Source organism: Acytostelium subglobosum (genome assembly GCF_000787575.1).
Source record: "Acytostelium subglobosum LB1 DNA, scaffold: scaffold11, whole genome shotgun sequence".
Classification (NCBI taxonomy): domain Eukaryota; phylum Evosea; class Eumycetozoa; order Acytosteliales; family Acytosteliaceae; genus Acytostelium; species Acytostelium subglobosum.
The window spans coordinates 531,244-547,467 of NW_012236522.1; the positions used below are offsets into that span (position 1 = coordinate 531,244).

General features: G+C 41.9%; 7 protein-coding genes across 7 annotated transcripts; 6 read left to right on the top strand and 1 right to left on the bottom strand.

Annotated features, from left to right (window-relative positions):
* Positions 1–684: 684 nt before the first annotated feature.
* SAMD00019534_060840 (hypothetical protein) lies at positions 685–2,237 on the bottom strand (the record flags this gene model as incomplete). The annotated part of the gene is made up of 2 exons (XM_012898682.1): positions 685–741; positions 843–2,237. 2 exons carry the CDS (start codon positions 2,235–2,237, stop codon positions 685–687), a joined length of 1,452 nt encoding a protein of 483 aa, XP_012754136.1.
* A 2,884-nt stretch (positions 2,238–5,121) lies between these two features.
* SAMD00019534_060850 (hypothetical protein) lies at positions 5,122–6,427 on the top strand (the record flags this gene model as incomplete). The annotated part of the gene is made up of 2 exons (XM_012898683.1): positions 5,122–5,362; positions 5,439–6,427. 2 exons carry the CDS (start codon positions 5,122–5,124, stop codon positions 6,425–6,427), a joined length of 1,230 nt encoding a protein of 409 aa, XP_012754137.1.
* A 1,199-nt stretch (positions 6,428–7,626) lies between these two features.
* On the top strand, positions 7,627–8,340 carry SAMD00019534_060860 (hypothetical protein; the record flags this gene model as incomplete). The annotated part of the gene is made up of 1 exon (XM_012898684.1): positions 7,627–8,340. The coding sequence occupies one exon, from the start codon at positions 7,627–7,629 to the stop codon at positions 8,338–8,340; it is 714 nt and encodes a 237-aa protein (XP_012754138.1).
* A 233-nt stretch (positions 8,341–8,573) lies between these two features.
* SAMD00019534_060870 (hypothetical protein) lies at positions 8,574–9,177 on the top strand (the record flags this gene model as incomplete). Its single annotated transcript, XM_012898685.1, has 3 exons — positions 8,574–8,669; positions 8,768–9,020; positions 9,116–9,177. The coding sequence occupies 3 exons, from the start codon at positions 8,574–8,576 to the stop codon at positions 9,175–9,177; spliced, it is 411 nt and encodes a 136-aa protein (XP_012754139.1).
* Positions 9,178–9,551: 374 nt separating this feature from the next.
* Positions 9,552–9,713, top strand: SAMD00019534_060880 (hypothetical protein; the record flags this gene model as incomplete). Its single annotated transcript, XM_012898686.1, has 1 exon — positions 9,552–9,713. A coding segment is annotated over one exon (162 nt), but the record flags the coding sequence as incomplete, so codon positions are not given.
* Positions 9,714–10,247: 534 nt separating this feature from the next.
* SAMD00019534_060890 (hypothetical protein) lies at positions 10,248–11,894 on the top strand (the record flags this gene model as incomplete). Its single annotated transcript, XM_012898687.1, has 3 exons — positions 10,248–10,473; positions 10,543–10,764; positions 10,870–11,894. 3 exons carry the CDS (start codon positions 10,248–10,250, stop codon positions 11,892–11,894), a joined length of 1,473 nt encoding a protein of 490 aa, XP_012754141.1.
* A 583-nt stretch (positions 11,895–12,477) lies between these two features.
* SAMD00019534_060900 (hypothetical protein) lies at positions 12,478–16,144 on the top strand (the record flags this gene model as incomplete). The annotated part of the gene is made up of 4 exons (XM_012898688.1): positions 12,478–13,585; positions 13,655–15,516; positions 15,576–16,044; positions 16,110–16,144. The coding sequence occupies 4 exons, from the start codon at positions 12,478–12,480 to the stop codon at positions 16,142–16,144; spliced, it is 3,474 nt and encodes a 1,157-aa protein (XP_012754142.1).
* Positions 16,145–16,224: the final 80 nt, after the last annotated feature.

The following is a 16,224-nucleotide window of genomic DNA, read 5'->3' on the forward strand; positions in this document are numbered from 1 at the left end:
ATGGTGAAGTAGTAGTTGATGTCGAAGTGGTTGATGTTGTATTCTTCTTTCCCTTTATAATTTTATATTGTTCATTAGTGAACATTCTATCATTATCAATCCTTTGGATCACTTACCATTATTTATAAAGATAACAAATAATCTACAATGATAGGGAATATATTTCTTACTTGGATTCAAATAACAATAACATCCTCCTCATATTCATAATCATATGCATGGATCACATCTAACGATCCATAGCAATCATACACTAACAATAATAAACTGGTGGTGGGGGTGGTGTGCTGTGATCAATCGATCACACCACTGTTCTGGAGACCATGGTCATATGACTGACTGGGTGGGCTGGGTAAACACCAGTAACATAAATGTAATGAAGGGTGGAAGGAAGGAAGGAAGACTACTATGATGGATATATAAAGGTAATTAATTGAATGAATGTTATTGTGTTTTTGATTGGTTTGATTGAAAAGATCACGATAGCATTGGATTGAATGAATGGATTGTGATCAGATATAGACCCGTGACCTTGTAGGGTTGGTCACCTTGATTGATTGTTCCAGTCAATGTCGGCGGCTGATTATAAGGTATAGGGGTGGTGGTGTTGTTGTTGTTGTGTTTGGTAGAGTGATGGTTGTTCGTCGTTCCTTAAGTCTGAGTGAGGTGGGCAAGGTAAATAGTCTAGTTGTCTTCGTCGTCCTCAAGGTTCAAGACAGCAAACTTGTTCTGAACAGCCTCCTATATCATTGTAAAAGGGTAAAGGAAGGTAGGGGAGAGGAATGGAAGTTAGTGAGTGATAACAGTTATATCTATGTACATGAATGATCAATCAAACAAACCTTTTTGGCGGTCTGAGCAGCAGGCTTGCTCTTTGGCTCCTTGATCTTGCCACCACGTGTCTCGATCCATCCTTCTTCGTCGGGCTTGTTCTCTTTCTTTTGTGGACGCTCGTTCTTGTTAAATGGTGTCGTGTTGTTGTTGCGGTATGGCTTGTCACCAAATGGTTTGGCCTGACTACTGCTGCCGCCGCTGCTGTTCAGACTGTTTGTGTTGTCGCCAGACGACTGCATCCTCCTGGCTGGCTTGTCCTTGTTGTATCGGTAAGGTTGTGATTGTTGAGGTTGGTTGGATGGCTGGGAGTTGGAGCCGTCGTCCTGCTGCACAGGCTGGGCAGACTGTGATTGGTCGCCCTCTTGCTGCTGCTGGGATTGCTGGTCGGGTTTCTCGAAGCGCTCACGCATAAACTTGTCGGTGTCGACTGGCACGGCGCCACCAAATGGGCTGGGCTTTGGCGCACCAGTGCCCGAAGACGATTGCTGTCCGCCAAATGAGGTCCTCAACGATCCTCCTTGCTGAGGCTGCTGCTGCTGTCTAAGTTGCTGCTTGCTCTCGGCGTGCGTCTGGAAGACCAGAGCGGCGGTGCTGCCGGGCAGACACTCGCCGTTGAGTTGACAGGCGCGCTCGATGGACTCTTTGTCCTTCATGACGATGTAGGCGACAGCGCCCTGACGACCAAAGTCGATCTTCTCGATCTTTGGCTTCTCCTCGGCAGAGAATCGTGAGTGCTGCTCAATGAAGTTGCCCAAGTCGTTCTTGACCTCATCGGGCTGTCTGTTCTGGAATTCGTAGCCAGTGACAACGACGGTCATCTCGGTGTTGTCGTACTTGGGTCTCTGTGGCTGCTGGTATCTCGAGCCGCCATTCTCGCCGCCGGCGTTGTTGTTGCGGTCGTTGTTGTACTGAGGTCTTTCGTTGTTGTACTGCTGCTGTCTGTCGCCGCTGTTGTTCATGCCGTCTCTGCTGTTGTTGAAACCACCTCTGTTGCCACCGTAGCTTGGCTTGTTGTAGCCGCCCTGCTGGTAGTTGCTGTTGTTGTTGTTGTTGTAGCCACCACGTCCACTGCCACCGTCTCTATTGTTGTTGTAGCCGCCCTGCTGGTAGTTGTTGTTGCCACCATCTCTGTTGTAGCCGCCCTGACCCTGGTAGCCACCACGACCACCACGACCACCTCTGCTGTACTCCTGCTGCTGTCTCTGGAAGGTCTGATGCGCCTGAGCCTGTGCCTGCTGCTGCTGCTGGAGCAACTCCTCTCTCGCTCTGAGCTTCTCCTCATTCGCGGCTCTCTCTCTCTCCTCAATCTTTCGCTGCTCCTCAGCGAGCTGTGGGTTCTCCTTTAGCTCGGTCTCCCTTGCCTTCTCCTCCATCTCTGTTTCATCGGCCCAGTTTAGTGACATTCTCCACGTCGCTTCTTTCAAAAGGTTCTTGAAATGCCTTTAAGTTTGGTTGATATTGATTGATTGATTGATGATATTGATGATTGATTGATTGATTGATTGCAAGCTGTTGTTGATTGTTTGATTGATGTTGATATCTATCTAACTTTCTCGGCTCGCTTCACTCACTCGGTACTTCCTTCTTGTCCTGTCTTTCGATCGAGTGTTGGTCTAAATGCACAGGCTTGAACAGTATACTGTTTATGGCTTGTGTTGATAATGATGATGATGATTGATTGAATGAAAGGTTTACTAAAAGTAAAGTAAAGTACTTATAATATATATATGTATAGTTGATATAAATATAAACAAGTACCTCTGTATATGCACACACACACGCTCTCTCTCTTGATAACTAAGTAAGCTTGCAAGTTACGTTCACACTCATCAACAACAATCTACTCCACTCTTTACCTTGCTCACCCAACCAGACCCCTACACACTTTCCCCTCCACTCACTCACCTAAAACAGAATGTTTGAAAAAATTGAAAAGAAAAGAATTTAAACAAAAAAAATGAAAATCATCTTCAATCTTTGTCCAAGTCACGACTCGGTCGTCAAACACACTTTAATGTGACAAGACCACTTTGATCACAAGACCACCCATCCATATCACATCATCTATTTTGGTCCATCCATCCATCAACTAACTCAATCATTTTCCATCTTCGGGAACAGAAACTATTCGTATGAATGAATGATAGATTGATATGTATATAATGATAGATAGTAAGTACTGTCTTATCTTATAGTAGTATGTCCAGTCTGTATTGGCAAGTTGTGGGATTGATGCTATCTCCTTGTGGAATGATTGAAATTCTGTAAATGACTCAAGAACAATAACGAGCTGTAGATGGAAGAAATCCAAAAAGATTGAACTTTCCAGTGGATGACAACAACAGTATGCAGACTCAATCAATCAATCAAAATGAATACATAGTTTAGATGAGAGTTAAGAACAATATAATAATTCTCCACACAATTTGTTTAACAGATAATGGTAAATAGCATAAAACACGATATCCTTGTTAGACACAAGACTGATGAGACAATTCTTTATTCTTTGAATTATTTTGGATTACCAGGGACCATAATCCATTGGGTGGATACCAGATGCAAAGGTACTGGCATGGGGATGGAAGCTACTATAGATAATTTCTCTATCAAAATAATTGACTCCTGGAGTTTGATAATATTCATTGTTGGGAAGGATTATAGGTCCTGATTGAAGAACATAGGGAGTATAGATAGGCTGATGAGCAGATGTTCCAACAAAAATTAGAGACAATACTATAAAGAGTGTATAAATATAACTATACATTATTATTATTATTATTATTTATATTAATGATATTATATTTGATATCTCAGTGAGTGTTCCCTGGATATTTATACTAAAGGGTGGATATCTTCCTTCATAAATCCATCAAATTGTGAATCAACACTACACTACACATTATCTCAACCCACAATAACGAATAAATTGTAATTTACCTTTTATTATTTATTAGACTACAACTAATATAATTTATTTATATTCGTTGGTTTGTAGAATAATTGTAGTATGTAGTTTGGCATGGTTGTCAAACCTGGAAGTTCAAGATGATTTTCATGAAAATAGAAATATCCAAAAGTTATATATTAATATTATTTACTTGCTTTATTGTATTCGATGCCTCAATCTAACATTCTATATGATCTCCCATTCAATCATCGAAATATGATAATGGGACCAAGTACACTTTGGAACTGTTGAGATAAATATCTCTCCCTTTCGAGATATTTGTAAATTCTAGACAGTTGCACATGTTGTCATTATTCATTGAGAACTTGAACTTGAACTTGAATGTGATCTTCAAAAAAATACACTTTAATACAGATACAAACTATCAGATGTTTACCACTGTTTCATTCAAGATAATCATGCATATAACTTAAACAACATAGAGTGTTACCAAAGATCTTCTCTTTTGAGACCTTGTATGTATAAATGTATCATCATTATTGTTTGTAGTCAATCAATCAATTAAACACACACATTCACACTCACACTCACAGACATACTCAACACCATCATAATGTGGTGAGTGTTGATGGTCAAAGATGTAGGATGATGGTCAGTATACAATGGAATGTTCAGTGATTAGATATGAAATGTGTCATATGACATGATTGGATTGATTGATTGTATGAGTAGTCAGGAATTTGTAAGAAATGTGTGTGGAGTATGTATGTGTTGACTTGGTCTTTGCATTTGTCCTTAATTGACGACACCAACAATTGTAGTGGAATATATATATATATATATTAATCATTATAAATGAAGATTATTTCTTCCAATATAAATATATTATTGTTATTAATTTTATTAATATTATTAAATAATGTAAACAGCTCACCATCAACAGAAAGGTGTGCACCTAAATGTCCAAGAAGGTGGATTGGTGATGGATTCTGTGATCGAAGTTGTAATGTAGAATCCTGCAACTATGATGGAGGTGATTGTCCAGGATCAGGACTAAATATTGGTATGTGATCAATCAATCAATGAATCACTCTCAATAAATCAACTCAACTCACACACTTTCAATCATATTAGATCATTGTAGCGAAGTATGCAGACAAGGTTGGCTAGGCAATGGCAAGTGTGATCCAGAATGTAATAATGGAGCATGTGCATACGATCTTGGTGATTGTTTGTTGAATACTAGACCGTCTTGGGATGATGAACAGGAATGTGCGCCAGGCTGCAAGGAGAAGATGAGAGGTGATGGCATGTGTGACCCTAAATGTAATGTTAAAGACTGCGCGTATGATCTAAATGATTGTATTCCAGAAGGTATAATGCCAGAAGAGTGCGCCATTGGTTGTCTGAAATCCCAGATCAACGATCGCCACTGTACCAAGAGATGCAATGTCACAGAATGTCTATACGATGGAGGTGACTGTCTGAACGCAATGACAACGCGAGAGTGCTACCCTGGATGTGACTGGGGTATGGTCGGCAACGGAGTCTGCAACCCCAGATGTCAAGTGATCGAGTGTTCATTTGACGGTGGTGACTGCCATGGCAAACAAGAAGATGGTAAGTATCAATACCAATCTTGATCTGTAACTATCCCTATGACTCACTCATGTACTCAATCAATCAAACAACATAGACGCCAAGTATTGTGCACCTGGATGCCCTCTGACAAGCATGGGCGATGGACACTGTGATCCAGAGTGTTACGTGGAGTCGTGCCAGTTTGATTATGAGGACTGCCCGACTCCTCCGCCCAAGCGCAACTATAAGGAGTGCAGCCCTGGATGTGCCAATAATAAGGTGCGGGACGGTACATGTGACATTGAGTGCTATGTCCATGACTGCGAGTTTGACGGTGGCGACTGTCGTGAAGAGACCGTAAGGAATAGAGAGTGTGCCAAGGGGTGCAAGATCAAGTACGTCGGTGATGGCTGGTGTGACGCTGCCTGCAACCACTTTATGTGCAACAATGACGGTGGTGACTGCAACTCGCCAATGGATGAGGCGGCCCTGAGCCTGTGCGACGCAGGCTGCACCCGTGACATGTTGGCCAATGGTGTCTGTGACCCGATATGCAACACATTCGAATGTGGCTACGATCATGGTGACTGTGGCTCGCTCGAGACTCTGACCATCAACGCCAATGCCCGCGCCTCTCGTCTAGGCTACGCCAGCCGGGTGGACCCCAAGTGCGAGGTGATCCCACCAGAGATGAAGTACTGTGGTGTGAACCAGTCGACCACTGTCCTGTCGAGTCGCGCCTGTCACTACGCCGACAAGCTGATGCACTTTAGACAGGTGCGTGACAATCCTAGTACCAAGGAGGAGTTGGCATGCTTCGATGTTCAGACACAGTTTGTGTGTGCACGTGGTTGTGTCGGTTGCAGCGGTGGCACTGGACAACCAGTGTGCAGCTCACTCTGTGAACTATACAAGACGACTTGTGAGGGAATCAAAGGTGTGGACCTCACCGATGTTGACTGCTCAAATGATGCTCAGTTCTCTTCAAACCCTGCTCAGTGTACTCTTGTAGCCAACTTACGTGCAAGTAGTGCTAGTATTATTGTTGGATCACAGTTGCTGATAATGGCGAGTGTTGTCGCAATGGCTACACTCATACTTTGAAGGTGACGTACCTGGATGGGGGAGAGTAGGCACCATCATATCTGCATAGTAATACTACCAACAATAATAATATTAATAATAATTAATAATAATTAATAATAATAATAATAATAATAATAAACAATAGCCAATCGAACAGGTAAGGTCCTGTTCATTGTAAAGGTTACAAAGCGAGTTGCCGCAAGGACTTTGAAAGGACATTGAGTCTTTTGTAGTGGGGTTCGAAGGGTACTTGTCCACCAAAACACTACCCAAAATCAAAAAGACCTCATTTTTTGAGTTCTTGGGAAGCTAGGTGATCACTAAACTCGGAGTAGTGCATCTTCACGGTCCATCACACTCTATTAATATCAAACCAAATATGGTATTTTAATTCATTAATCATACAAATAATAATAAGAACAAGAACTAATAATCATAGAAATAATAATAATAATCCTCATCAAAATAATATATTCATAGAAATAATTTCTCAAACATAATCCAAATACAAATAATACTAATTATAATAATAATACAAACATGTACTATTCCTCTTTTATAACCATTCTATTTTTTGGAATGACAATGGCTTGTACAACCTTGGCGGCCTCCAGTTCCAGTTATCCAATTATATCATCAATTACACCAATTTATACTGATGGTGGTGTTGTTACACTCCATGGTTACTTTGGACCATCACCAATAACACTCAATCTAACGAGTCAACATGTTAACATCAATGATAATGAATGTAGTATGACATCCATCAGCTCTGATATTATCACCTGTTCAATTGGTAATCTGATTAAAGGATATGCCAAACTCAATGTTACAATTGACACCAACACCTATTTCTCAAACTATACTTTGGCCATATGTATGTATATTCGATCAACTAAATAACTGATATAATATTCTAACTTAAACAATAATAAGATAATTCCACTCAAACTAGTAACTGTGGATATAAAGATGCTTGTTCTCCACATGGACAATGTGTGAATGGAAGATGTCAATGTGATAGAAATTGGGGTGGAGTGTACTGTGAAGTCCATACTGCACTTGGAGCATTGATCAATCATGTTGATGATGCACCAAAGACAACATTCCAATCTGCTGATTCACACTTCTTGCCCAATGTAATTGACATCTTTGCCGTCCAAGAATTGGATATTGATCAAAGTGTTGTCAAGTCTGTCCCAACTACTGCTTGGACCATGTCCCAACCAACCAACGATAAAGTCAACAACATCACGTCAAGATTGTACACTCTGGCCAAGGTTGATGCACAACCAACTCTCAGTATCACAGTGTTGGTCCAAGATCTTCTGTTCCCAGACTCAAACAACTCAACAATCATGATCACCACTGATGTTGTGATGAATGTTTCAATCCAAGGATGGACATATCAATCAAACATGAACACTTTGAGAGTTGTTCTCTTCAAGAATGCCTCGACCACAACAGTTAAGAATGGACCACATTGTGGACGAGTGTTCCTCTTTGGTTGGGACTCAATCGACAACAACATGCAATACTTTAGAGATACTGATTATGATCAGTTGTTTGCCACCTTCCCAACGTTTGGTCTTTCGAATGGTTTGCCAACATTCACCAGGAATGAACTGATCAGTTCATCGACCAACCAGTCACTGTTTGGTATCAACTTGCCACAATGTCAACAATGCAGTGTCAGTCCTTCTTTCTCAGTGTTGGACAGTCCAGACTCTAGTAACAATCGTCTACAGTATGGTTGTGAAGGTGACTCCAAGAAAGGTGATAACTACGTTGGTGTCTCTGGTATCATTGCCATTGCAGTTGTATGTAGTGTTGTATTATTGGCAATCATCATAACAATAATCGTATTGGTTGTTAGAAGAGTTAGAAGGTCAAGAAGAGAACAGGCCAGTAATAAGATGGGAGCACTGTAACCTTGTTAACATCATAATCATATATATACTTACTTTACACATTATTCGATAAATTGAATCAACCAATTATCTCTTTTGAACTTGCAACTTTAAAGTGTTGTTTCAACTTTCGGCCATCAATCAAACAATCAGATATTTATATCAACAACAGAGATATACATACATTAAACTGTTTCACTGACTGATCAAACAACATGTATAATACAAGAGGAACTATGACATATACGATCGTTATGGCACTTTTGTTGCTGATCGTTCAGGTTCATGCTGACAGCGACAAGGAGTTCAATATCAAACCTGAAGGAAAAGAGACTGTGGAGCTTGTGGATGTATGTAATAGTAGTAGTACCAGCAAATGCACTCTACATTGAGCAGTAGCAGCATCCGCTAACGAACTGTGAACATACATACCTTTAACATTATGAAGGGAGACATGAAGTGTAGCTTCAGTTATGAATGTAGTGGAGGATCAAGTGAATCATGGAGCATGTCTATTATAAAGGAGGACAAGAATCATTATATCTGTATGTTTGGACGACCAAACCCACCAAGTTACATCCTGTTCAAGGACTTTACAATCACATTCTCCAAGGGTTCAAAGCACTTTACTACCGTGGAAATGATGGATAATCGTGGTGCCATACTTATAAACGATCAATATAAACTGGCCAACAACCAAGGTAAGTTAAGGACTTCACATGATCATTACAAACCCATTGATCATCATCACCATTGCTAACAATCAACCAACCAATTCATATCGTGATCATCATAGTTGTCCCAGCCAAGAACTTTGGAGGACAATTGGCTCTAGTTACATTGAACATTCGTACTTAGATACATATTCAAACATCCATTGGTCACCAAATGGTGATGTAGATGTAATATATAAATATAATATAGATAATGAAGTGATCCAATGGATATGGATCATCAGTGATCAGGCTCTGGTCAACCAGTTGTCAACAGTCCATGTTCTGCCACAATGAGGGGCTCACTCACTTTTTTTTTTTCAACTGGGCGACCCTTGAACTTGATGATCATGATTATTGATTGAGCCTTGAAAACAGTCATCACTCTTGATTGCATACTTATTCATACACATATATACATTTACATAAACAAAATGATCACAGATACTCAATTGTCATTCTTGGCCAACTCAATGGGAGCCATAGCTTTCATCCTCATTGTATTCTATCATTACATGACTGCCACACCAATCTCTCAAGCTCATCAGAAGCGTGATTAAATTCAATGATTCATTCAATCAACCAAACAAAGTGGACAACATATGTGATAAGAGTAATGAGGAACTCATCAACTTGAATGGTATTCAAAACACAGAGTACATCGAATACTTTAACTCAACATAGTGCCACAGTACAACACAAACACAACAACCAACACACCCAATTTAATGTATATGTATGTTAAACATTCAGAATAGAGTTTGATTATGTATAACTATGATCTTACATTGCTAATCATTACCTTCTTAATAGCTCATAGTCCAGACAATCGATTAGTGCATCAAGTACCTTTCAATAAATCAATGATGGTATCATCATCATGATGAATCTTTAATATATGTATTAATAGTTGTACAACTAGATCATTGTATTGGATTGGACTGGATTGATTCCTGCTCTCTTTGCGCAAGCAAGGGTTGGGGTGAGGGCGAGGGCAAGGGCGAGGGCAAGGGTTGGGGTTAGGTCGGTTGAAATTGCCAATTGAAAAAGACGAGACGAGTGAACCCCAATACTCTCACCAACTAATACACGTAATTGGAAAAAGACAAACAACAACCTACAACTACTATCTGATTAACATTACAAAATTACAAAGTGTGTATACATATTATTATTCATACATACATACATATATATATATATTAGAGAGTAATCATGATTGGTTTAAAGAGGACAACGTCATACATTGTTGATGGTGTATTGGCTCGCTCCATCTCCTCCGCATCATCAATGATGTTGTTAAACATTCGCAACAATAATAATATAGTAGCAGTCAATGCAACAAGACAATATAGTAACAATAACAACAACAACAGCAATGACATGTATACATCAGCGAATGGAGAGCCAGACACAAAGTCATCGTCCACTCCTGACTATGGTATGTCATTATGTGTATGCCCTCTCTGTGGCTCCTTTGACTAACAAGACATGACGACGACAACAACAGAATCAATCTTTACACGTCTTTTTGGAAAGATTAGAACAGACCCAAAGGATAACTCAAATACTTTTATTCAACAGAAGCAGACAATGCAGCAACAACAACAACAACAAAATGATGATGATTTGGATCTCATGGACCAGTTTGAAGAGCCAATCTTTACTGCTGAGAAAGAGGACAAGAGGCAAAGAACACCGAATAGTATCGAGGAGCAACTTAAATCGCTGGGTTTGACACCCAAGTCGTCAACAGACATTTCTCTACCATTCCAATCAATACCTGCATCATCATCAACCCAAACAACAACAACAACAACATCAACAACAACAACAGCAAATTCGGCCCCAAGAAGGTCTGCAGCAGAAATCCTCCGTGATGTCAAGCTTAACTTGGACGACTATAAAGTCGATGCGAGTGGCAGGACAGGCCGATCGAGGTCGGGTGGCTACACCAACGATTCAAACGCATATATGCAACCTGCACCCTTGGAGGACTACTATGGCTTCATCAAGAAGTACAACGATATGCTGGACGAATGCAACGAGAAACACTCCAAGCCTCTTTACCAACAGGTGTGTCTGTGTATTGAGCGTGTTCCACGCCAACTTGACCCTGCTCAGCTGGAGAACGCTATTCACAAGGACTTCCCCTACAAGATCGACGCCATGTTCTGGGACTTTGTCCAAGACAATGCCCCAGGTGGAGACTTCACCTCTATTCTCTGTGCCATTCGTTACAACACCTTGACGGACTTTGACGATGTCATTCAACACTCGACTGTGTCCCCGTCACCATTGGATGCAGACTCGATGGACGAGAAGACCAAGCTGCTGCTCAACGACTCCAAGCCAGAGGCCATCGTGGAGAAGTTTGGACTCTATGGTCTATTCACACAGGGCATCAGATACAAGGTCATTGGAGCAATGACAGTGTTGAAGCTGAAGGGCATCCCCAACAGTGTCGACGAGGAGGGTTTGAGACAAGAGCTGGATCAACACTTGACCTTGCGCGGCGGCTTCAAGCTGCACCTTCAAAAGGCAAAGAAGACGGCGAATCTGGCAGTCAGCGAGCACAATGGAACATGCTACATGTCCTTTGACAGCCACATTGATGCTTTGGAGTGCTACCGACGTCTGCACCAAGTGCAACTGTTTGATAAACCTAGTCGTATGTCATGGAGCAGGAAGTTGTTCACCGACAATTCCGACCAGGCTCATCTCATGGCCAAACTATCACATGCCAAAGCGAAACAATATGGTGATCTACAATTGATGAAGAAGGTTATCGATCTAACAAGTCAACTCAAAGAGTTACAAGAAGAGAGAGAAAAGTATAAATCATCAAAGTCTCGAAGATAATATTATAATATTATTATAATAAATGAATAACATATCTATATCATTATTACATTCAATCTCTATCTCCTGAACTTGAACTCTCAAGTCAAGTGTATTCATTCATTTGTTCGAATGGAAGGACCCACCACCCCAAGTGACAACCACACATACATCACAACGTTGCGGAATTGTGAGAAGTATTGAGTGTGTGTGACTGTGGAGTGTGTAGAAGTAGAGTGACTTGACTCAAGTTCACTCCACACGAGACCAAACTCATTCACAATTCTACCTTACTATCTGTATATATATATAAAATCATATAAATATTTATATGTTGTTGTACATTAACATTAAATCCCAACAATAATCAATTATTCAATCAATCAATCAATATACTTAATATATCATTATTACAACGATCAATCAATCAATCAAATCAATCAATCAAATACCAATCATCACATAATATATATATACACTTTGTCTAGCTTTGTGAGGTAGTTATATACTACAAACAATGAACAAAACTAGTAATAGTATAAAGTTGATCCTACCTGATAAGGAGGAGATAACTATACCATCATGGATGAATACTTACTCTGCGATGTTAAAGAGAGAATGCGAGAAACAACCTGTAAAGACACTGATCTTTGCTCCAGCAAATATACCAATGAATAGTACATCAGTCAAGTTTGTTCTAGACTTTATTGAAACATTTGATGACTTGATCAACAAGTACTCGAACACTCCATTGGCTACAACTACATCATCAACGTCATCATCATCGACAACATCTTCACCATTGTCATCTGCGCCATCAACACCTATCAGCTCACCAATCAACAGGACCAAACCAACATTCCAACAAATCTTAAAGATACCTTTGACCACAATCGCTGCCTCTGAACAATCCAATGTACAACCGAGCAATAACAATAACAACAACAACATCAAGAACAACAACAACAACAACAACAACAACAACAACAACAACAACAACAACAACTATGCCACAAGGTACGATGATTTCGAGAACTTTACATTACCAACACCACAACATATTGTGATGGGTGACAGCATGGAGAGCCAGAACTTGGACGACTGCAACGATTACCTCGACTTTGACAAAGTCGATACAAGTCCAACAAGTGAGCAACACAATCCAATGTCACCACATGATCACAATCACAATCATTATTACCCACCAATCTTTGAGAGAAAGCCCAAGGTGAACACTGTAAAGTCTCTTCTCTACCGCAGCGTCGACCTCTCCAAGAAAGGACCACAACTCGACAAGTTCATCCTCACAGCGCACTACTTTGAACTCGTAGACAACATCCTGATCAGAGCCATTCGACACGTGCTCGAGGACAGGCTAGAGGACACAAGATCAGAGTACGATGCACGCAACTTCTTTGGCTTTGAGCCGCTCAACGGCGGGTTTGATCCAACTGAGCATGCCCGCATCATTGCCGAGTGCAACTACAACAAGTTCAACTACACAGAGTCTGGTGTCTATGACTCGATCGTCGATTTCAACGCCAGTCGTTCGAGCATCTTGGCCTTGGAGAGCAACATGGCCAAAGACATATCAACCGAGATGAAGCCACGCAAGCTCATCAAGCCAGTCGAGGACAACAGTGTCAACGAGTGTCATTCCTGCAAGTTGAAGTTTAACCTCTATGTCCGAAGGACACATTGTCGCAATTGTGGTAAGTACTGGACTTGCCAGCAGGTCATTGCCTCACCCATACTCACACATCATCTCTCCATTCAAACAGGATACATCTTTTGCTCAACTTGTACAAACCATGCGATTGACTACTCGTCGATTGAGAAACCTGTCTATGAGAGTCTCAAGGACAGGTATCTCTATTCCAATTTGAGGGTCTGCAAGCAATGTCATGTTCATCTATCGACCAACAAGGAGTACAATGGCATTGTTTCATCATTGGAGCTGTTGGCACTCAAGTTCTCAATGATCAGACGATTCTCTGCAGTGAACAAGATGTGGCGCAAGGCAACCATATCATACCTGTCACACATTCGTGCCATTCAGTACTCGTTCAGCACACAGAAGTTCCAAGAGTACGAGCGTGCTGCTCTGTGGCGAAACAAAGAGTTCTTGGAGGGCCACTCCAAGTGGGTGCTGAAGCTTCTCGAGTCGATCGTGTGGAGCAAGCTGCCCGCTCACAAACTGGAGAAGGTGTTGCAGATCATCAAGTCGTCCGAGAAGAAATCGATGAACTGCTACTACCTCATGTGCTCCTCTTCCTGTGAGCCCAAGATCTCTGTCAAGGATGTCTTCCCACTGCTCGACGAGAACATCACCAACCATGAGATCCGAGACTTTGCCGTCAGCATCCTCGAGTCCATCTCAAACGATGACCTCGTCTACTACATCCCCCAACTGGTGTACTTCCTAAGGTTCGAGCCGTTCAACAGCTCAAAGCTAAAGAAGTTCCTGTTTGACAGGGCACTGGGCTCGCCAGTGATCGCTCATTTCACGCTGTGGGAGCTCAAGAACTGCCAGAACGGTTTCGACTCCAAGTACGAGCGTCTAAAGTTGGAGCTCATCTCGAATCCCGACCTCAAGAATCGTGGAGGCTTCATTGATGGCTTTGAGCTGCTGAGCTTCCTCGAGGGCATGCCCACGACCAATGGACCAGAGTTGATGGCGCAGTTGACCAAGATCGAAGAGCTGCTAGCCAAGTGCAAGGAGATTCGCTATCCCCTCAACCCATTGTACACCATCCAGGGTATCAACAAGGAGACCGCCACCATCAAGGACAGCGCAACAAGGCCACTCAAGCTCACATTCCATCTCGTGCACTCTGAGACGGGAGAGGAGAAGAGTATGGACCTGATCTTCAAGAAGGACGACGTCAGAAAGGACCGTGTCATTCTGAACATAATCTCAATGATGTGCAGGATCTTGAAGAACAACATCGACTCATTCATCAAGCTCAAGTACAGACACTCGTCGGCATACTTTAGTGCAATGGTCAATGCCATATGCATGTACACATCGCGATCGATCGATTCCAAGGAGATTATGGAGATGATCAGTATGCCCGAGATATCCGACATCATCATGAACCCTGACTGCTCGTCGCAAGACTCCACACCGGCTCGCGAGAACTTTGACCCGCTGATTGGCAACCTGTTGAAGGCCAAGGACGAGTACGCCATCCAGTCCGCCATCAATGGCTTCAGAAAGACGCTCAAGAACGACACGTATCTGAACCTCAAAGCACAGTTTGAGGTGGCCCAGAAGGCACTGTTCGTGGAGAAGTCTGAGGAGATACGCAATCTGCTCAGCTCCATCGTCACCTACACTGTTTTACCCTGTGGCAGCGAGTATGGATTCATCGAGGTGGTACCCAATGCAGAGACACTGCTGTCGATCTACAACAAATCCACAGAACACACTGGCAGCACCGAGAACAAGATACATCATTATCTCAAGCGATCACTCAAGCCAGAGGATCATCACACCAAGATTAAGACCTTTGGCCACAGTGTAGCAGCATGGTTAGTCATCACACATCTCCTAGGCGTTGGCGATCGTCACAATGAGAATGTCATGATCACACGTGATGGCAAGTTCTTCCACATTGATTATGGTTTTGTCCTTGGCAAGGTAAGTGTTCCATCACTTTGTTTGATCGCTCAATCACTCACTGACTCGCAACACATTAGGAACCAACACCCATGTCCAACTTCTTGAGACATAGTAAGGATTATGAGAGTGTGATGCAGATCATTATGTTTGACAGGAAGGAGTTCATTAGGATATGCACGATCATCTATGCTGTGCTGAGGAAGGAGGCATCGTACTTCCTGTATCACTTGTCATTCTTGACAAAGCTGGACGCGACAGATGCAACAAATGAGTTCACAATGGACTATGTACAGAATCAGGTCGCCAGCAGGTTCAGTCCTGGACTGCCATCGAGAGAGGCCGAGGAGTACTTTGAGAACCTGTTGGACAAGCATCGTGACTCTTACACTCAGTGGCTGATCGACTTCCTTCATGAGAAGAACAAGTTGGCGCCCCAGATCACACAGACCACCAAGAGCTACTTCAAGTCATCGTTGAATTTCCTCGGTAGCTGCATATCCAACCTTCATCAATATTATAATCCTCCTCAATCCATTACAAATGATGGTGAGCAATCAAAGAATGAGCAGTATCATCATCCAACATACGAACAATACCAACAACAACAACAGCAGCAACAGCAGCAACAACAACAACAACAATATAATCTCCAACAAAGTGGACAGCAATATCAACAACATCAAYAKAAWCGACAACAACAACAACAACAACARCAACRTAGRGATA